At 39.3% G+C, this 22,176-nt stretch overlaps 1 protein-coding gene across 6 annotated transcripts in view; it reads right to left on the bottom strand.

The window, feature by feature from the left end:
* PRKN (parkin RBR E3 ubiquitin protein ligase) overlaps nt 1-22,176 on the bottom strand; it is a 1,299,935-nt gene that overhangs the window by 568,356 nt on the left and 709,403 nt on the right. For all 6 annotated transcript variants that reach the window (XM_063096536.1, XM_063096534.1, XM_063096533.1 and 3 more), the window contains one exon: nt 21,251-21,366. In XM_063096536.1, coding sequence (XP_062952606.1) covers nt 21,251-21,366 — 116 coding nt within the window. The remainder of the gene's footprint in view (nt 1-21,250; nt 21,367-22,176) is intronic.

A 22,176-nucleotide genomic window follows, 5' to 3' on the forward strand; every position in this document is an offset into this window, starting at 1 on the left:
ATTACACGTAGGGAAAAATGCTAGCATTTCTGATATATAAAGAAATCTTCCAAATTTGTTTTTATAAAAAAGGAGAAATACCCGGTAGAAAACTTGGAGAAAGGTCAAAACAAGTAATTCACAAAAGAAGAAATACAAAGAGCCAGTTCACCTAGAAATCATAGTCAGTGTTGGGGCAGCAGCTGGACATCCAGTGGTCTAACCACCAGCGGCACAGCTGTGGACCCGCACACCTGCTGAATGCCAGCCCTGCCGGTAATGCCAGGGAAGGGGATCCAAGACATGACAGGCAGAAAAAGCAACATGCAAGTCACAGGAGAGCAGGTGTCAGGCTCTTATTGTTAAATCCTGCACACGTGTTGTATTTGTATGACATATACTAGTACATTTCGAGCTCATCCCCAGGAAGACTAAGCATCTAAGTAACAAGGCAGGTGGTAACTTAGCATGACACACCCTGAATTTAGATCTCAGAATAAGGTCTCTCCTCGGTATGCTCAGTAGTACTGACACAGTATGGAGTGCACCTAGGAATACACACTTTAGCACAAGACCTGGGTTTGAGACCCTATTGTAACTTGTTCGCTATGTGATGTTAGATTAGTTTCCAAACCTCCTCCCACTAAGCCTCGATGACTTATGTGAGGACTGGGACAGTAAAGTATCTACCTCCTGGGGTTATTCTGAGCATATAAGGAGGCGACAAACCCACTCAGCACGCACTAGCAGTGAGAAGTTTGAGCAGGAGGGGACTCTCACAGTCGGGAGAGGCTTCCAGCAGATGGGACTCGGTTGACAAGAATCTCAGAGCCACGTGCAGCTCAAATGTGGCTGCTATGATCTATCGAAGCCAAGCACGTGGAGGCATATGGCTTCTGCCAACGTGTTCTGCAGCCCTGAGCAGTGTCTAACTTATCAGCTCCATTAAGGACTAGAAACTCATTATAATCCTGGCAAGGAAAAGGTTTAAACCAAAGTGTTATAATACCAAAGAAATTCTGCACTCTGCATCACCAGTGTCAAGGGGGACACACACGAAGGCTGAATTCGAAGAACAGCAAGATGCTCTTTAACCAGGTTCTCCTTTGCCTGGCCTTTTTTCTGCTTCATTTTCCTTGCTTTCTGTAGGAGTGATTCACTCAGCTTAAAATTACCAAATAGCATTAAAAATTCTGCAATATTTCTGAAATCACAGTGACATACTGGAGGACATTTTTTTCCAGAATGAAATTAGATGACTTTTGTAATTATTTTTACTTGAATTAGAGAACTACAAACTTGTTTCCATTCCTCATGAATTTAAGGATTCATTTCCACTCTGAGGCATAAAAACCACTAACACTTTTAAACTCAAAGTGTGACGCCTTCTAAACCCAATTGAGGTTTTCAAAATTTATGTAAAATGTAAATAAATTACAGTTGGTTTGTTCTGGAAAATGGCTTTCAGACTGTTTTATCTTGGTACCGCCAGGCTCGCCTTTCCTTCACGGTGCACACTTCCTGGTCATTACCTGTTTGCTGCCCAGGAAGCGTGTTTCCAGTATTGGTTAAACCAGTTTTTCTTCCTTAGTTTATCATAATTCAATGGAAAAGAGCCAGCCCCATGGCTCAACGTGAAGGTCAAGTCATTCGCATGCGCAATCAGAAATTGAGAACTAAGTTTATTTATCTCCAGACCATGAAACAATCGAGAGGAACAGTGGAGTTTGGAATCAGCACGGCTCTAGAGCACAGCTGGATACAGGGTCTCATAGCAAGTGAGCATCCCGCCTTACAAAGTCAGAGGTGGGTCGGCCCCGCCTCCTTGCACACCTACAGAAGGCTTTCCCAGTCTCAGTACTATTGACATTTTGGGCCAGATAGCTGCTGTGGGAGGCTGTCCTGTGTACTGCAGGACTTGAACAGCATCCCTGGCCTTGACATGCTAGATGCCACTGGCACCACCCCTGAGTGGTGACAACCAAGAAATGTCTCCAGACATGGCCAAGTGTTCCCAAGGAGGCAAAACCACCCCTGGCTGAAAACCACTGATTTACAGCTACTTAAGGATACGAGAGCTACAGATTATTGCCTCATTCAATATTACTAAAAGTGAAAAATGGGGCTGCATGGAATATCTACTACATTTTACATTGTCCTAACTATATTCACAAAAAGTATAAAACTGCCCTTAAAAACATTACTGTTCTTAGAGGACAAAATATGTCAACTCAATTAGCTAAAGGAAGGCTTGTTTATGAGAATTTCTTTAGACAGATGATGTCTGGGAATTTGAAGCACGCACACCAGCCATAGTAAAGATTACACACTCTTCAGTGATGCTTCACAGAACCCTGATCAAAGCAAGTTGGGAGAACAAAACATAGCTGAGACAAGACCGACAAAAACTCACCTACCACATACTCTCAGCCAGTCAGAGCCCAAATCTCAGCTAACATTTACTGTTTGCCAGGTTCTAGGCACAGTTCAAGGGTTATCTCATCTAATTTTCACCATCTTTTGAAGTTCAGAGAGGCTGGAGAACTTGTCCAAGGAACAAGACAAGGAGAGGTGGTAGATCTGGGTTTTGAACCTAACATTCCTCCTGCAGAGCCTGTGCTCTCGATCACAGTCTGGTCCACGGGAAGCGCTCACCAGAGGCTGACTGCCCGGGTGTTCCCTGAGCACCACTGCGTGATTCAAGGGCAAGTCAATCTAGGCTTAAAAACAAACATAAAAACCTGGAAAATAAGAAAATCAGATATGGAGAGAGACGGGGGGAGGAGAGAAGATTCTGCGCCTTCTGTCAGTCTCGCTGCAGAATGAGCACGATGTAAAAAAGATACTACAAACGAACAAGAAGCAAGCGATGGTACTGAGGAAAGCATTCTAATATATTTATGGAAAATTAGATCAATCTTGACGAAGCCAAATTTTCAAGATGAATAAAAGGATCATCCCACCTATCTATATTTTAGTAAAGAATGCAAATTTGAAGAAAAAGTTCAAAGACTGAAGTTTATTTTTCAATTTCCTGAATCAAAATATCTCTCCATATGGACTTGGAGTTGCAAAAGCCAAAAGAAAAAAAAATTATATATATAAATTTGTATATATAAAATTATATATATAGATATATATGTGTGTATATCTCATTCCAAAAAACCAGATTAGAGCCAAACAATGGCAGCAATGTGAAAACCAACGTGTGTGATGGAATCATCCCATTTCATGCATTTTATAATTTTTCTAGAGTATTGTTTACATAAATTCTGTAATGAATTTCCTGTAATAAAATTACTCTAAGCTATTATGTTAATGATTTGAAAGGGCACTTTCTTGGAAATTCTCAACTTAAAAGTTCAGTATTGGCATTCGACTCAAGAGAGAAGACTGGCCAGTTCCTCCGTGAACAGTTACTCTGTGATGATGGGGACATTTGAGTCCTTAGACACCTGCTAGGAGACCACATCAGTCAGCTGGCCATCATCACAAGTGGGTGGCCTTTGCCCACTTGTCCAGTGCAGAACTGGAGTGAGACAGTTGCTTCTTTAATATTACATGTGTAAAACTTTGGAGTAGCAGAGGATCAAAGAAGGACTGGCAAATCTGAGGGAAAGTGTTCATTGATAATAACATTTAGATAACATTTTACAGTTTCTGAAGCATTTTCATGGGAATTTTATTTTCGTCACCACAACCCTGATACTCCTGTTAAATGGGTATTATCCACCCCATTTGACAGAAAGGAAGCTGCGAGGTAAATGACCAGCTCAAGCTTCCACAGCAAGAAATTAGCTTCAGATGCAAATCCAGGTCTCACCTCGATTTCCTTTGCTTTCTGTCCCCCCATGCTACTTCTTGCAGGGGATTACTTTAACCTCATCAATACAAGTTTATCATGGAAATCACTGGAGATTAACCTTTGAAATAATCAATGAGCAAATGTAGTAGCCTTAAAAAATGGGCATAAAAACAGAATCCAAATGCAGAAAGTCTAGCAGAGAACAAAACACAGTTCCATGTGCTAGAAGTTCATCAAATTCTATAAAGCTAAGGATGTTAGCCCTGGACATCAAGTCTGAACAGTTCAAGCTGCACAATTAAAGAGTTACAGATGTTTGTATTTACTTAAAAAACTGATATTAATATGCTAGGCTAATGTATCAGTGGCATTGCTGAGTATTTGTACTGTGGGTAAATTGCTGGAGCAACAATTGAATTTCTTAAAAGACAAGCTAATTTGTTCATCTCTTCTCACACCTTTGAAGCCATATGAAGTTTCAGTATGAAACTAAACTTTGAAATTTATTCTCTAACCTTTCTTTAAGATTTCTTTTGACCATTTGAGTATGGTTTATGTTGTTTCTATTTTTAAAAGGATCATTTATATCAGATGTAACAACAGAAATTTACAATAATTTCTACATCAAACCAATACATGATGTTTGGGGGGGGGAAGAATTAAAACTTTGTTTTCCTTTGCAGTTTGCATTGTAACACGACACTTGAACTCTATGTAGGATGGTCAGAGTGGTTAATAAATAAGGTAGTTGAATCTTACTATTTTTGCTTTCAAAATATATATTATTTCACTGAGTGGTGTAAGCTCCCTTTACATTATAGCAACAACTGGAACTGGTTAAATATGATTATTTTTAATTCTTGTCCAGAAATACTTATCGTACACTGTATTTTCTAACACTGTCCTATATAGCTTTTTTCTGGATTCTCTGGTTCTGTTTATGCTCCTTGTCTATGGCCTGTAGGATGCTGAGCGGTGCCACCCAGATCCTGCTCTACAGAAGGACATGCTGCCCAGTTGGGGGGCGTGCGGTTAGCGGGCAGCCTGCAGCAATCAGCTCCTTTGGGTCTGCGTCAGCACCTGTCCCTGGGCAGCCACGCCACCAGACTGAGCGAGGCTCGGCTGTAAAAGCTGGTTCTGGTCCAACCCAGGACACCCTGCAGGCCACACACAGCCCACAGCTCCAGCAAAGCCACCAGGGCGAGCCAGGCCTCTTTGTCAATCCTGCTCCCTCCTCTTCTCCTTTGCAGGCCTTGGTTTCCCATAAGTAAGTTTAAAATCTTATACCTCAACTTCTGTCTCAATCTCTGCTTCTGGAGAACTCAACCCCCAACATGTCCCTTGTCATAGCTTCTTCAGCAGGCACATTTAGGAAGATAAGCCATACTAACATTTCTAAAGTGATTCTTTTAAAGAAGTCTTATCTTTCCCAAATACTTCTGTGTAACCAAGGCCCAATTTCTTTCCCAATCACTTTTTATACAATTACACTCCCAAACCATTCCTCCTATTAATATTGAAATATATTTGCCTTAAACAAAATGGTCCCGCCTAACTCAAAATATTTCCTCTGAGCTGATACTTAGGGTTAGATATTCCCATTTGGATAAATGTCTCATTTCCAAAAAGAACTATTTATGATATGTCTCTCAAGAGGAAAAGAACTATTAAAAGTAATCATTACAACTGATAGGTTACATTTGTGTAGCGATCTAAAATGTTCAAAGTATGTTTACATAAATTAACTTCTATGATCCTAACAAACACCACCAGAATTAACCACCTTTAGAAAATTAAGGTCACAGTGATTGATTTGCCTGAGTCAGACGATTGATTAGTGGTGGAGCCAGGAAGAAAAGCTCGTTCTGATGATCGCTACCCTGGAGCTGTCTGCTGTGTTACTAGCTACACACCTACACACCTTTGGCAAAGTAGAATGCATTCCCTGAGAACGCTGGGTGGGCATACGTTCCTAAGTTCTAGAGGGTCAGAATTTGTAACTTTTGACATCACCATCTGAAGCTGAAATTGCCAGGTAGGGCTATGCTTTGTATCCTTACACTGGGTAAAAAACATTGTTCTACGTGTTTTGTGTGTGTTGCCTCACCTAATTCTCACAAAAACGCTGCAAAAATGAGAAGGCACTCTTACCATCTGGAAAGACAGTGGTAAAGAGGGGCAGAGCCACATTTTGTACCCACACAGTCTGTCTTCAAAGACAGTACTCTTAGCTGTCACGCTACCTGAGCATCTTGGGAGTTGAAAAGGCCATTGCAGGCAAACTAAAAAGACATCCAAATCTTACCTGTGAAAAAAAGAAGGAAAATGGAAGGGGAAGAAGGTAGAAGAAGCTTATTGTTCTTTAGCTGTTGGGGATAAATCACGTGGCGAGGATTTAAAAATTTAGCAGATGATTTAAGATCACTTACACAGTAATGCACGTCTGTAAATAACTCTTGGATTAAATGGTCTATACACACTTCTGTATTCGTGAGAGTAATACAGATCAGAAAAGCCTTCAATAGAAGAGGCAATCTGAAAGAGAGGAGTTTTAAGCGAAATGTGAAAGTGATGTGGAATGAAGATTAGTTGCAGTTAGCTAAACGGTCAGTGCTGGAACAATGGAGGGTTGCAGCTTGCAGGAGACAGAAAGTAAATTTGTCTTGCTTGGAATAAAGTGTCTTTGTCAGAACAAGGAATCAGCGTCAGTCTGGGGACCAAAGAACACCACCTCGTCACCTTCCTGGTAGGCAGCCTGCTTTTCTAGCTGTAGTGTAGGAACACAGAGAAGCATAGTTCACTTTGTCACGGGGAATGGAGAGAACGATGTAGGCACACATTGTCACAGGTTCCTATTTGTGTACAACACTAACGGTTGCTGCCTGTCCTGGGATCTTCCCTAAACCTCAATGGCCGCGATAAAACTGAGAGTAACTTGGTTAATCTAATGAATAGAGAGACAACTTTAGTTTACAAAAATTGGAAAATGTTGACTTCATCTTGCACTCAGCGTTGCAGAAATGAGCCTAGCAGCATCTCAGGCTGCAGGGGAGAAGGGGATTTCATGCAGGTTGAGCCCTCTTGGGGTTGCATCACTCGCAACACACCCCCTTCCACTTCAGCCTCTTTCCCACATCAGAGAAGCCTGCACCTCCCAGTAAACAGTTGACGCGTGGCCAAGGGAGGGAGGACAGATGGTGTCACTAGTATGACACCTCCCCCCCATGGTCTGGTCACTTTGGGTTACAGAATGTGTCTAGTAGCCCCAGGAACACCTCTGATAAAACCAGGGAACCCCACGTCTTAGAGGCACACATAGGATGACCATATGACCAGGTTTACGTGGGACAGTCCCAATATTTCCTCTTGTCCACACGTCCTGTTTGGCTTAGCACTTGCTCTGGATTTTTTATTATTGGAAGGAGCATTACTATTAACAGCAACATTAAAAGAAACAGGCCTGGTTTCGTAGACTACACCCCAGACTTCCGAATTCTGCATCTGTCTCATGCAGCAGTGTGTGCGGTGCACGGCAGTGACAGAGCTCTCCCTTAGTTCTCTCGCTACTGAGAGAGGCCGCTTTTCTCACGACCATTCCAAGTCACCAGGAACCTAACACCGCCTTACAAAAAGAACACACAGGTGCCCTTCAGAAATCAAAGTGGCCGCGGGCACAAGATCCCCATCAGACAGGTAACTCCTTCGGGTGTCTGGAGGTGGCAGGAGTAGCATTCCATGTGGACAGCCCTACACGCTTGTGCTATGCCACCATCTCTACCAGGGCGGGGCTGAGGTCTGCGAGATGCTTGAATCCACCAGGCCAGTGTCTGATGAGGTCAGTTGAAAACATGGGAAATTACAGGTCACTCTGTACGAAGCACATGCAGAGAATACAAGCCAGGCAGTACAGTGAGCACGTTAAAGAAGTCAGAAGGCTTTTGCTACAGGGCTCTTTGTCATTAATTGATTATTCTAGAACTCTTTATTAATGTGATTGTTGGTGACAGTTGCTTATTTTGGAATAAGTTCTTCTAATAGTAATAAGCTAAAAGAGGAAGTACACTCGTATTCAGTACAGAATTTGTATTTCTTAAGAAAGTTAATAGTGAACGTGTAAATTGCATGGGTGTTTGTCAACATTCTCCATTGACCATAGGGTCTTTTTAAATATCACTGGCTGCACAAAGACCAGCAACACAAATCTGCTGAAGGAGCATCAGCATCAAAATAACTACAAGGTCTGTAGTTATTTTATGAACGTTGTGCTCAAAGAATGAGATTGAACACATGCAGCTCAGAAGATACATTTAAATATTACCCAGTGAAGAAATGTGGTGTTTCCTTCAGATCAAATGTCCTAAGTTAGTTTACGCAGTTTTGATCCCAAGTTTTGCTGTGCACGTACAAAAAGTTAAGTGACAGCTGTCAGAGTTAGCTTGCTTAGCAGAGGAACTTCGTAAGAAGTTAAATTGAATAGTTTTGTATCAGTGTCACTGGATGATAGAAATGGGACATCCATTAAATCCAATAACTGTTCAGTTGCTCTTTTCATGTAATTCACTGACCGAAAGTACAGCTTTTGGAAGTTTATTGTGAATTCTATTGCAAATTCATTTTAAAAGTTCAACATTGAATATATTCTTTGTTTTTAAAGTAATAAATAGCATAAACATGGATTTTGGTGGAATACAGCATTATGGTTAAAAGCATTTTTCCCTAAATTTAGGAACTCTTGGAGCATGCTTAGACATAATTGTGGTGTGCATATAATTCATAACTGTGCTGAAACCAGCTGTGATATTCTACCCATCAAAGCAAAAGCTGCGGTTGTCAAAATTCACAAATATTTTTACATATGTCGAATAACCGAACAACACAGCAGCAGTGACAGAGCTGACACTGGATGAAGAAATGTCTCTTCACCATGGCCGTGCTCACAGTCTCTCTCCTGCCACTTCAAGAAAGTTCCAGCTTTGAAAAAACCACTTCGTCAATACACCTAAGTGCCTACAACAGTATTGCCTACATCCTAAGACTGCATTTTGTTCAACGTCAGTTAGCAATCTTTAATCAAAGTTTTCAACTGATGTAGTACCCCAAGTCTTTGGCTCCTGATGCTTTAAGTAAGTATAAAGCACTGAAAAAAGTTTGCAAGGAGACACTGAAACTGATGCCTGTAAAAGTGGAAGAAAACTGATTAAATGATAACTCAAATGATATCCAATATTTCAATTCTAAAATCTATACCTGAACTTTTGGGATATTTCAGTTTGTGGAAAGAATCTTTTAATGCAACTCCTATTTTTAGTTAGATAAATTTATGTTCATTTCGTGAAGTAAAACTGAGAAAATTCTGATTTTTCTGCATGTAAATGTGGTGATAACTTTCAAAACATGTATAAATAAAAATAACTTATTTGAGAAGTTCTGTTCTGTAAAAATATTTGTCAAAGAAAGATTCTCAGAGTGAAGCAAAAGACAGTTACTTAGATAACACTCTGTTGGAAAAATTTACTCATTTTAATTAAGAAGAAAAGCTAGAATGGAGAATACTTTCTAACAAAATCTCTGAGTTTAATACCAGTGGAGGGAGATTTTCTAATTAAAAATAATAAGATTTACAGAGAAAAATTACTGAAGGTATTACCAATTTCACGTGCTTTAATAACTCTACAACTTTGAAGAAGACTGCTGGCAATTGTATTAAAAACTTTTTTCAACTGAATGATACTAAAATACATTTTGAATAAAATACCAAATATGCAGTGTTAGAGACAAATCTAGCTAACAAACTGATTAAAGTATGTAAACAAGTACCAATAATAAATTCTCTGTGTATGTTAATATAATCAATAAAAATATTTTTAAAATTTTCCTTTTATACTACATATATACTATATTTAAAACAAATTTTATTTTTTAGGATTGGTTTGGAATGAAACATTTTCCTAGGTCCACCGATAGAATAAAATCTTTTTTCATCCAACGAAATAATGTTTCAAGAGATTATATGATTTTATTTTATTTGTAATGCTCCCTTTCCCTATTCCAAGTCTTCTGTTGGTCACCCTGGCCGCACAGGCCCTCCCTGATGTCCAGCAAATGCCAAGATCATATCACTCCTAGAGCCTCAGCTCTGACCAACTAATTGTACCCCGATCATGGAAAAAGCCAATAAAATATTCTAAAAATAAGGAATGCAGGGGTTGAAGAGGCTGTTGACCATCATCACAAAGGCACAATTAATCTGGGGAAAAGGGAGGGGAGAAAAGCACGGCAACAAAAGGAGAGGAAAAGGGTCACCCTCTCCTCAGCCACTCCCTTCTCCTTCCCCTGAGGAAATGGCTTCCTAACTGCTACCATGGTTAGTTTCTCCCGTTTTTGAATAAGTAAAAAAATATATATATTTTTGAAAAGTGAAGGATACTTATTGCTATTGAACAGAAGTCACATAAATGGAATAACACAGAATATACATTCTTGTCTTCAGCATCTGATAGAGTTTGGATATGTTGTTGCCCCAAAACTCATGTCAACATCTGTTTACCAATGTGGCAGTACTGGGAGCTGTTTAGGTCACAGGGGACGGATCTCTCAGGAATAGATTAATACTCTCTTTGCGGGGTGGGGTGGTGAGTGGGTTCTCACTCTAGTAGTTCCCCAGAGAGGAGCTGGTTGTTTAAAGAACCCTGGCACCTTCTCACCTTCTCTCTCTCTCTCTCTCTCCTCTCTCTCTCTCTCTCTCCTCCTCCCTCTCTTTCTCTCTCTCTCCCTCTCTCTCTCTCCCTCTCTCTCTCTCTCTCTCTCTCTCATGTGTTCTTGTACCCACCAGCTGCCTGCCGCTTTCCTCCATGAATAGAAGCAGCCTGAGGCCCATACCACATGCAGCTGTCCCAGAATCATGAGCCAAGTAAACCTCTTTTCTTCATAAATTATCTACTTTTAGGTATTCTATTATAGCAACACAAAAATGAACTAATACAGCATCTTTCCCCCAACATTATGTTTGCAGCTGCATGTAGTTTAATTCACTCTTTTCATCACTTTATGATATTTTATTGAATGTTCATATCACAATCTATCCTGATGGACATGGTTTATTTCAAGATTTTAACTATCATAAGTTATGTTGCTGTGAATGTCACTTACATGTATAAAGATATGTATGTATTTCTGTTTGGTATATACCTAGGAGTGGAATTGCTGGGTCATATGATAAGGATATATTCACCTTTAGTAGATACTGCCAAGTAAAATATGAGAGTTTAAGTTGCTTGCTATCCTTATCAAACTTAGGATTGTTGGTCTCAACTTTTAGGCATTCTGCTGGGTAAGTAATAGTATCATATTGTGGTATTAATTTGCATTTTCCATTTCTATATGTTTGTCAGTCATTTGAATAACCTCTTTTTGTGAAGTATCTATTTAAATGTTGTGCCCATGTTTTCCTGTTGTCTTTTTTTCTTACCCATGTGCACAGTTCTTTATACATTCTGAGCCCTCGGTCACTCATGTGTATTGCAAAATCTCCCACTCTCTGGATTGTGCATTCACTTCCTTAATGGTGTCTTTGGATAAGTTCCCAATTTTAATGTTGATGAATTTTTCAGTCTTTTTCCTTTTAATTAAATGTTCTTTGTATCCTGCACAAGAAATCTTCATCTACATCAGGGTTATAAAGTTATTGCACTATTTTACATTCTAGAAACTTTATTGCTTCAATTTTTATATCAAGATCTACAATCTAGTTGGTATTGATTTTTATGCATGGTGTGAGATAGGAAGTCAAGGTTCATTTTTTTAACATAAAATTATCCAGTTTACCAAGAACTACCTGTCTGTGGTGCCAAATCAAGTGATAATACATGTGCGGATATAAATATGGTACACAGCTTAATAATATAATTTTATATTTGGAAAAATACTTATAATCTTATAGACTAATACAGACTAAAGATAGGAGAGCTAAGCAAAATACTTCTGCGGGTAGAAATACACAGAAGACAGAAATAAGATTATTAAATGGTGTACAAATATTAAAAGGGAGCAAGAATGGTTAAAAGCGGTTGAGGGCTACCATCCACTTATTGTGCAGCACGCCCACTTCCCTGGACCCTCAATCTGGTTATGCTCCCTCGAGGATGTTCAGGAGGTATCTGGTCAGCAGGTCTTAGCCCAGAGTCAGTTGCTAGGCAGGAACCAACATTGCTGCCTGGGAACCCCAGAGTGGAGAGAGCTCCCCGTTGCTCCGTGGTCTTCTCATTCCACCTGGGTGCCCCTGGTGACAACCTCTACAGTGAGCACTGCCTCCTCCTCTGCCACTGGTCACTGGGCCCATGATTCCTGCTCCTCCGCCCAGCCTTTCTGTCCAGGGAGCTCCTCCACGCTCCTCAGCAAAGGGTCTCTGAGCCATACATAGAAGCCACAGCCTTCTGTTAAGCAGTATGAACCTACACAGCGTCTCCTCTGGAGGACGGGAACCGTCCTCATAGAAACCCGGACTGGAATGACCTCTCACACCTTGGATTGGCAGCTGGATTATTAAGCAGGAGTGCCATCAATCCCAAATAAGCCAAGGGCAAAGATTAAAAGGTAAGCTTATATGGAAAACTGCCCCTCTTCAATCCATTCCTATCTTCTACCTCTGTTCCTTTCTTTCCCCACAATTAATGATGTCATTTTTTGAGGTAATAAACATATCCCTGAGGCCATACAGTATGGCAGCTATGAGCCTGGATTTTGGTGCGAGAATTATCATGGGGTCTAATACTGATCCACGCTCTTCCCACATTTGAGAGCCGTGTTGTTACTTTTGGCAATTCAAGTAACAATCTCTTTGTACCTTATTTTTTTCTCATCTATAAAATGGGTATAATAGTTACCTTTGGGAGGTGAAGTGAAGATCAACATAAATACAAAATATAATAAATGGTAAGAGTAACAGAAATTGTTAACGATTGTTGTACCTACTGTAGCCTTGTGAAATATATATTTTCATCAGATTTTCCTGGCATACATATGGGTCTCTACTGAGCATTTATGAAAACAGTTCTACACAGCCTGAAAAACCACAAAGGTTCAGGAGAAGGAACTTTTGTTCAGGCTCAGGAGAAGGAACCTGATGTGGAAACCTGCGATGATAGCAACAGGTGTTGGAATTTGACTTTACGGGCAAGGTCTGGTCCTTTCCAGGGTGATAGGCAAGGAGGAGGCACTTCAGCAGAGGCAGAAACTACAGACAGTTTGGGTTAAGCAGGCAACGTCAGTATCTGGCTGGCTGGTGGTAACAGAAAAGGGAGTGGGCAAACTGGTACATGCTCTGTTAAAACACATGCTAACAATTCTACGTATTTTTTTTTTTTATTTTTAATTCTTTCTTGGTGCTATGCATTGATTGAGTTGTGTTCCCAAAGTCCATATATTAGAAGTTTAATTCCCATTGTAACTGTTGAGGGTGGGAAATCCTATAACAGTAACTGAAAGGTGGAGCCTTGAAGAAGTGATTAGATTGTAGGACCATGCTGGAGTGAACAGATTAATAATGGTGATCAGGGGTGTGGTTTTGAGGGCTTAAAAAGAAGAGCATGTGAGAGGTTAGGGTCTCTCTGCTCCACCATTTTCTGCCATGTGAGGTCCCCGCATTTCAGTGAAGCCATCATCAAAGAAAACCCTCACCAAGTGTGTTCCTTGGATGTTGGACTTCCCAGCCTCTGAAACAGTAAGCATTAAATTTCATTTTCTTATAAATTACCCAGTTCCAGGTATTGTGTTATAAGCAACAGAAATACCTGGCCATGTGAAAGGATCATGGGGAAAGACTCAGCCTAAAGAGATAAGTTTGGGCCCCTGTTCTACAGCAGTGACATGCCGAGAATGAAATGAGAGAGCTATCACCTCTGCCTCGTCTGAACTAGCCTGGTTCCACCACGGCCCGCCTGCCGGACTATGTCCCTGTCATTTGTTCTCCTTCATCTCTCAGAAACATGATACTATATCTCAGCTGGAAACACTTGGAATAGTTCCTTGAGCCACAGATGAGCTCAACAGGTATGTGCTGAATGAACAGATTCATTGGCTTTTGCATGATCTTTGATGGTACAGGAGGCGTTAAAGATCCCAGATGCCTGCATAAAATTGCTTTGTCCATGATATTAACTTCCTAGGATGCTGTGTGTACACACTTCTGTATATTAACATGTGGGCATGGTGGGGTAAGGATTCTCATGACAGCACAGGAGCCGTTAGTTGTGTGAAAATCTTCATCTAGATCTAGAAACCCTTGATATTTCACTTCTTGTGCACATAAGATACAGAATTTGAGGCCATGTTTTCTGTGATGTGGAATTTGTCAAATTAACAAGGAACAGAATCAAACACTTATAACCCTTGTTTCAATAAATAACTCCAGTTTACTAAGACTATTGTTTATTTTATCACAAATAGCTCTACAAGCTGTGGATGTCACAAAAGACAAATCTGCAAATACTTAATTCTAAATGTCATGAGAAATAATAGCTACATATAGGATGTTTGCAGAGGGCAAGGTAGATCATCTCACTGCTAATCACTAAAAAAGGTCCCAGCAGTTTAAAATCTCTATCCGAAGATAAGAATTAGTGCAAATATTATTTGCAATGGAAAGTAACTTCTTCCCTCACCTAGTTTATAATCAATTGCTAAATGCAAGGATAAAATTGCAATTAAAAATAAATGCACAAGTCACGCAATAGTTTCCTAAATAAAAAATAGTTATTTGAAGACTATGTGGGCATTTCTTACTGACAAAAATGGACCTTAAAAATAAAGCGACTGTCAACAAGGTCCTAGCAAAGGCCTCTTGGATGCTTTAGGAATGTCGTGCTTCTTTCTTAACATTCAACAGCAGAAAATGAACTGTTTAAAATCCAGATGGTTGCAACATGCAAGGTTGACCTTAACAGATACAAAATCGGTCCAGAAGGACTTGCAATACTGCCCTCCTTGTGCCAGCCGGGGCTGCTGTGTGCCTGCAGTGACAGTTAAAAGGAAAGGTAAGGGATAGGAATTTTATGCACAAGCACCTGTAACATCTCTAGGAATCCCTGCTGATGCAGCTGCTTGGATCTGAACTCTACGGGATTCACCCCAGGAGAAATGAAGGTCACACACTGACATTAAAACTGACATGGTTCATGTTTCAAAGTACCAATGTGAATAAAATACTTCTTCTCTGTTTTCATAAGTAACTGACCCCAAACAATATGGTCAAGTAATCTATATCCTATGGGGTGAGACTTCAAAATTGCACTTTCCCCCTTATTCCTAATAGCTCCGTAAAACTCTACATTGATTTCTAATTTATTATTTTATTTAATTGACTTCTGGAAAATTCCATTAAATTCAGAAGACATTTTTAAAAGGAGACTGTTCCATATAAAAAGAATTTGTTTTCTGTTTGCTGCACTGCATGAAGCAGGTTTACTTCAGTTCAAGCCTCTGTGACACAAATACTTGTGCTGGACATTGCAGGGAGGCTCAGTCACGTTTGCGTGTGAGTCAAGTTTGGATCTTGTCCTCCAAGCAGCCTGCAGTTTTGCAGAGCAGACAGACTGGGAAGCAGCTCTGTTTTTTTCTGATGGGGCACGCAGTGGCAAGTCTGGCTTTTTCCTGTCTCTGTATCTCATGTTACTGCTATATTTTCCCTTTCACATGCAAATCCACCTCCACCCTCCCCAGACAGCCCTGCCTTTTACCTTTTACCATACAGAGAACCAGGACCGAGCAGGGGGAGTAAGGTGCGACGGAGGAAAGTGGCAAACCATGCAGAATTGGTTTGAGGGCTGGTGTAACCACTTCCTTGTGGTATGACCAGATGTAATCTTTTAAATGTCTTAGCCTCAATTTCTTCATCTATAAAATAGAAGTCCAAATTATTTTAAGTTCATGTAGCTGAAGAATCACTGGTCATCTCAAAGGGGGCAAGGTGATCGCCTTCTGTGGGAGGCTTTAATCGAAGGATGGATTCTCCTTTCTGGAAGGGTTTATAGCAGCTCTCCCTCGGGATGGGGTTAGATCTAGTGCTCCACACTTTTCCTGGAAACAGTCACTCTTGGCATAGGTAGGGAGAATGTACTCCCATGGGATCTGGGACGCGGCGTGAAGTAGCCTGCTAGCTGGAAGACATATCTTTGAAGTTTCCTCTTTCATCTTAAAAAGTTAGAAGATTTTACACTCTACTCTATAACATATTCCTGTTTATTGTAATGTAAATTTTTTGTATTCTTGATCAGTTAAATTACACCATTTACCATTCTCTATAACACTATATAAAATGGATACTCCAACACACTCCCCCACTTACATGAAGGTATCTTTTGTCCCTGGCATGTCACATTACCTGGGAGTATGCAAACTCTTTGGGTCTAATAGGGGAAATATATAGCTCTGTGTGCACAAACAGAACTCTAGTGCTGCAACACACAAAAGACTTCCAACAATTTTTCCTTATGAAATAAAGCCACTTACTGAAAAAGGCCATGTTAAAAATTCCAGTTAGATTCTATGTGAGCATACCTGAGTCTCTGACCAGGCTCCTAAAAGCCTGAACACTGGATAAAACTATCAGGTCCCATCTGACCCCAAAATGTTAAGAAAAGGTTAAGTTAATAGAAGATAGTCATCAGCAATGTCTCAAAAATTAGACAGATAAAGGACTTTTATAGTAATTCTGAATCATAAAGAAATGCCAACTATAACCAACATCAAAATGTGAATGGACAAAAGGAGCTTAAGACATAACAAATGCATTCAAAGGGAACATAAGTAACTAAGATCCCCGTTTCTTATCTCTCCTGTCAAACGAAGGAATACATGCATGCCAAAATACCGTCAAATGACAGTTAAGTCACTCTCCCTCAGGAACACCAGGAACAAGCACAAATGGACTTTGAGATAAATCTTTGCTAATCTCCAGGCCCAAGCAAATCTTTTAAGTCTGCAATGCATGGTGGCATTGCTTCAACAAGCCGAGGGAATTGTAAGACAAATTTGAAGGCAAGGAAATAATAAAACCATTTATATCAAACAACAGTGACATCAAAAACCTAAGTTTTTATTGGAAGAGCGGAAGGAAATTACAAGGTAGTACCACTTCTGAGATTTGATGGTCTGCTGGGGACTGGGTTTTAAAACATGTTTCTGGAAGGTTACATTTTGACTGTACGAATGCGATTAATTTTTAGTTTTTCACCAGCTTTGTAAACTGTGTAATGGTGAATAGAGATAGAAAAAACTATAGAAATGTACTAGGCAGTCTTAAAAAGAGCATTAACAGGGAAAGAGTAAAAATATTTTTTTTCCCAAATGATATCATGGTAATAATTTTTCTATTTTGTATGTTTTCAGATTTTACATTTTAAAAATATGTGAAGAATAATACTGTAGTGTGAGATTCAAGGCACAGAAATCCCGTCTTCCCTCAGGGGACATACACATGGTGAACCCCAAAATATACATGCTGGTTACGGAAAGAACACACATGTCCCTGCGGATTTGCCCATGTCATTTTTACATGACTTAATATTGTTATTCCTGAGTCAAACTGAGGTATCCAGGAATGTTTTGAACCTTTTGATGTAATTTCTATTAGATATACTAAATAACACAGCCCTTCTGCCTTCCCGTGCTACATTTTCTGTGCTTGGCTCACGTTTTTGCTTTTTGTTCAACTCACTACATTTTTATTCGTAAATCTCAGACTCCCAACTGATGACCATGAGTGGATAAAGATCAGATCACTACTGCAGAGAAGAGGAGGAGACGGCAAGGCTTGATGGCGGAACAGAACCTGCAGGTTCACAACCTCAGGATGTTCTGGTCCTCAAGTAGTTCACTTGTTTTTTTAAGAGGGAGGAAAATATTTTATCTTGAATCTAAGTTCAAAGGACACAAATTGTATATCTGAATTAAATTTTAAGCCTACAAACTGGCAATGAATAGCATACCTATCTAATCAATCTTCCTACAGATTATAACCACGTATGTGATTTGGTAGGCAGTATCACTGAAAACCTCATCTTTTATTTCCACATCTGTTGGTAGATAAAACTGCAAACAAGTGTTTTCTCAACAGGCACGATCAATTTATAAGCTGTGGACAAGTGCTATGCCTTCCTTTCACAGTCCTTTAGAACCAGCCAGAGCTTTGTGGGTTACCTACTTAAATTCCTAGATTTCATACGGAAACTGAAGGCCAAAGAGATTATGCTATTTTCTTAAGGTCAAAAAGTTAGCTTAGTGGCATCGGGGCTCCTTGATTTATTATTAAATGGATAGATAAAAGATATTATTCTCTTATTATAAAAAGTATATGTTTGTGAAATACAAAAATAAATAAAATTCTTATCTTGCATTAGTATGATAAGGGGTACACAGAAAATATATTTATAGATAAATTAGCACTATCCTCAGATTTTAATCTATTATATGGTATTATATGGTTAATTATGTCTATCATGATTAATAATGTATGATTAATACACATATAAAAATAAATAGAATGATCATAAAATATAAAGATATCAAAACCTTTTATTTTCAAATCAGTAATTAATTGTGATTTTTGATTTACCTCCAGGAAGATATACTATTTTAAAATAAAGACCAAAGAAATATATTCAAAAGCCAGTAAACCTTCTATTAATACAAGACACTGATATTACAAATAGTGAATAAGAAAGCAATTGCTGGTTAATGATAAAGTAACTGCTGAGACCAGATCTGTTTTGCAGATTTTTCCTAAAGCTTTTGTACTGAGGAAGTTTTGTGTTGTTCCCTCACAACAAAATTTAAGATGAGTAAATGAGAAATGCTTGAACTCACTAATAATTAAAAAATAAATATTAATGATGAAAATAATTTCCTGTATTAAATGGGCAAAGACTAAAAATATGAACATGCTCAATGCTGGAAAGATGCAGGAGGGAGCCCTCTCAAATATGGGCAATCACAATCTAAAATGGTGCAGTGTTTCTGGAAAGAAATTTGGCAGCACGCATCAAGAACCTTAAATATGCCCATTACCATTGACCTGTTCCCATTTCTTTGACTATGTTCTTAGATTCAAAGCATTCAGTCAATGAATTCTGTAAGAGAATATGAATTTCAGTCTTACTTGTTTTTTTAAAAACTAGCAGTAACCTAAGTGATCCTCAATAGGGAAATGGTCAGAATATTCTCAAATGATAGAATCTTACGCACCTATTTTAAAAAATTGTTTTCATGGAATATTTCATGGCAGAGAAAATGTAACATGTTAAATGGAAAAAGCTGGATACAAAACTATACACATAATATGACTATATACTGCACACACACAAATGTTCAGGCATAATCAAAATACCGGAAAGAATTAAACCAAAATCTTACAAAACACTAGGGAAAAAAATCATTTCTAATACTTTTCATAGTTTCTTGTGAGTAACTTCTAAATTAAAAAATAAAGCATTATCAGGAAAAACCCACAATGAGCATTAAAATACCACATATAGTACCGAGGTGTCCACGTGCAGGCTTTCATGACACCTTACACACGAATCCATCAAAGTAAGATGAAAGTGTCCTTTCCTCTTTCCTATATATGGGACATTCCTCTGCTTCCTTATCCAAGAAAGGACCTTATTCAATCAAGTGGTTGGCTATACACACACAAACACACTTAAATTTAATTGACTATAGTAGCTTCTATTTATAAAATCCCCCAAAAGTCATAATATAAAATATTTTATTGCAACAATATTATTTTCCCAGCAATTATCTCCCTGTGTATCTGGGAGGTGGCTCATTTTCTCTGAACAATGTTGCTAGGTATTAATATAAAAGTGACAGCTTAGCAGCAGGAAACTGAGAGGGCGATGCTCGTAGAGGGATAATATGATCATCATTACATATTTTAATGTCACCTTTATCAACTTTAATGGAAGGTTTCTAAATACCGGCTGGTGGGCTCATTCTGACGTAAGGAAAAATGTTTTGAATATTTTCTCTGGAAAACTGAAGTGATATCATTATCTATTGCTATCAGAGCAGCTGAGCCCTCATTTTTAGCACTTTCCATGTCCTTTCCTGAAATACCAGAAGCATAATCTTTGCTGTTCTTCCTCCAGGTTGAGAGCATTAGCCACACAGAGTCACTTGCCTTGCCAAGGGAGGTTGAAATGCTGTGTTTTTAGGCAATATTGTGATGCTCTCTGCCACAGCAGTGACTAAACATACAGCAAAAAGAAAAATATGTCTCATTTTTATTCCTTCTTGGAAACAGGTCTGTTGAACAGATGTTGTTAGGGTTTTTAGGCTTCCATTAGTTAACATTTTAATTCAAATTTATTAAAAGAATAAAAATACCATGTTAGGACTATCAATATCCACTAATCACGAAATCACAGAGTTTAAAGGAACTTTGAAGGCTATCTAGAACAGTCCCGAAGGCCAAAGAGAGACAACACTTAAAATGAATGGGGTATTTCTGGCTTAAAAGTCTGCAACAAAAGATTCTTTGACTTTATTCATCAATTTATTTTGGCAGTTCACTAAAAAGGTCTCCTGATGTCAGGGCTGCGTTGCCACTGGTACAATTTGGGCTTCTTAGCCAGCCTTGGAGAACAAACAATGTTCTAAGTCCATTCGCTTTCTTTCACTCTGTCCACTCGAACAGTGTAGGGTAAGGAATTCTACACACAACTGTCTACTCTGCAGATTAAACAGACACGTTTCTTTTCCTTTGTCCTTGGCTCCTAAACTATAATTCAAATCTAGTCATTCTCCCTTTTTTTCTAATAGGCCATTTCCACATTTTCTTTCTTTTCCTGTATTCATTCACTGGGATGAGAAATAACCGGGTTCAAAAGTAGCTACACGCTTTCGTTTGGGGTGTATGTGAGCTCCAATATAAACGTGAGAATACTTCAAAAATTTCATGGATGTATTGTATTATCTTTTAATTTCATTTTTCTACTAACTTTTTGAAATACCTTTGTATAAACAAATATGTGCAAGAACTAAAGTGTATGAAAAGGACATTTTAAAAAAAATAATAAAATGTATGAGCAAGTCCAGGAATAAACGGTGTTCATAACTGGTATTCCATTCCTAATGCTGGCATCATATTTTAATTTTATTTTAGAACTCACTGATATGGATAAGTTTACATTTTACACTCAAATACATGAGTTTATGTCTTAATATCAACTAAGATTACACCATTTTTAGATGTCATTGCACATATCTTAGAACCTTACTGGACTACTTACTAAAACAACTATTCGGCATTTTAAATAGTTTCATACCCTTAAAATATACAAAAAATAGGTGGACAGCATCAAAGTAAATCAGATGTTCCCTAGGAAGGTGAGGTTACCGAAGAAGATTCACACAGGAGGACAGTACAGGGAGAGCAGGATGCTGAACACAAGACTGTTTCCAGACTCTTACCTGATGTCTGCACACGTTATGCAGGTGATATCTCGGCTATTTGTTGTGATTAGGTTCAGAGCTACTGATGTTTCTTTGTTGGAGGTCGGGTGTGCTCCACATTTAAAGAAAAATTCCTGAAAGAATGAGATATATGATCACATGCATGGATCTTGGCTGGCCATTTTTTCCTCTCTAAACATTTCAACAGTAAACAATCTCTTTGGGCAAGAAAAGAAATCTGTCACTAGGTGTGAGTTAGGAATAAATCAGAAAGCCCTTGTGCCAGACTGGTCAACCATTCCCTTTTAGAAGGGCCCCAGTGTCTGGGCAAGTCATTCCTTCTTTTGCTCTTTAAGCCAGGGAGCTGGGGAAACATTCTGTGCCCCTAGTTTAGCAAACCCCTCAGTAATAAGGAATCCAGAAGAATAATAGAATGTGAATGGAGGAGGAAACGTAAAATAGCATCTCACAGATGAGGAAAGGGAGACCCTCAGCCACGAAGTGATTTGCCCATGGTCTAACGGTAAGAGGTGAAGCCAAGAAGTAACCCAAGCATCCTCCAGGGAACTACAGCATCCCTAAGCGTTGGTCACTTTGCAGCAACCATGCAGTACAGAGTAAGGAATCTGGAGAACCCTACCATCAACAAGCACACGAGTACAGGTGGACTTAGAGCAGACCCACAGGAGAGCAGCAGAGAAATGCTCTCCCCACCTCAACCAGCGCCTGCTTCCTTTCCGCCCTGCTGTGACCTCCCAGAGTTCCCTGGGACACTCAGCTGCCCGCCTCACCCATCCCCCATGCCAGGCAGCTGGGAATGTCCCAACCCAGCACCTGTCTCCTTCTTAGCTCCTTCCCGGCCATGTCCTGTAGCACACTTCTTTATCTTTTCATATAGGTCACATTCTTTTGATTGATAATATTCTTCCTTCTCAACCATTTTT

The sequence above is a fragment of the Cynocephalus volans genome, chromosome 5, assembly GCF_027409185.1.
Source record: "Cynocephalus volans isolate mCynVol1 chromosome 5, mCynVol1.pri, whole genome shotgun sequence".
Lineage (NCBI taxonomy): Eukaryota > Metazoa > Chordata > Mammalia > Dermoptera > Cynocephalidae > Cynocephalus > Cynocephalus volans.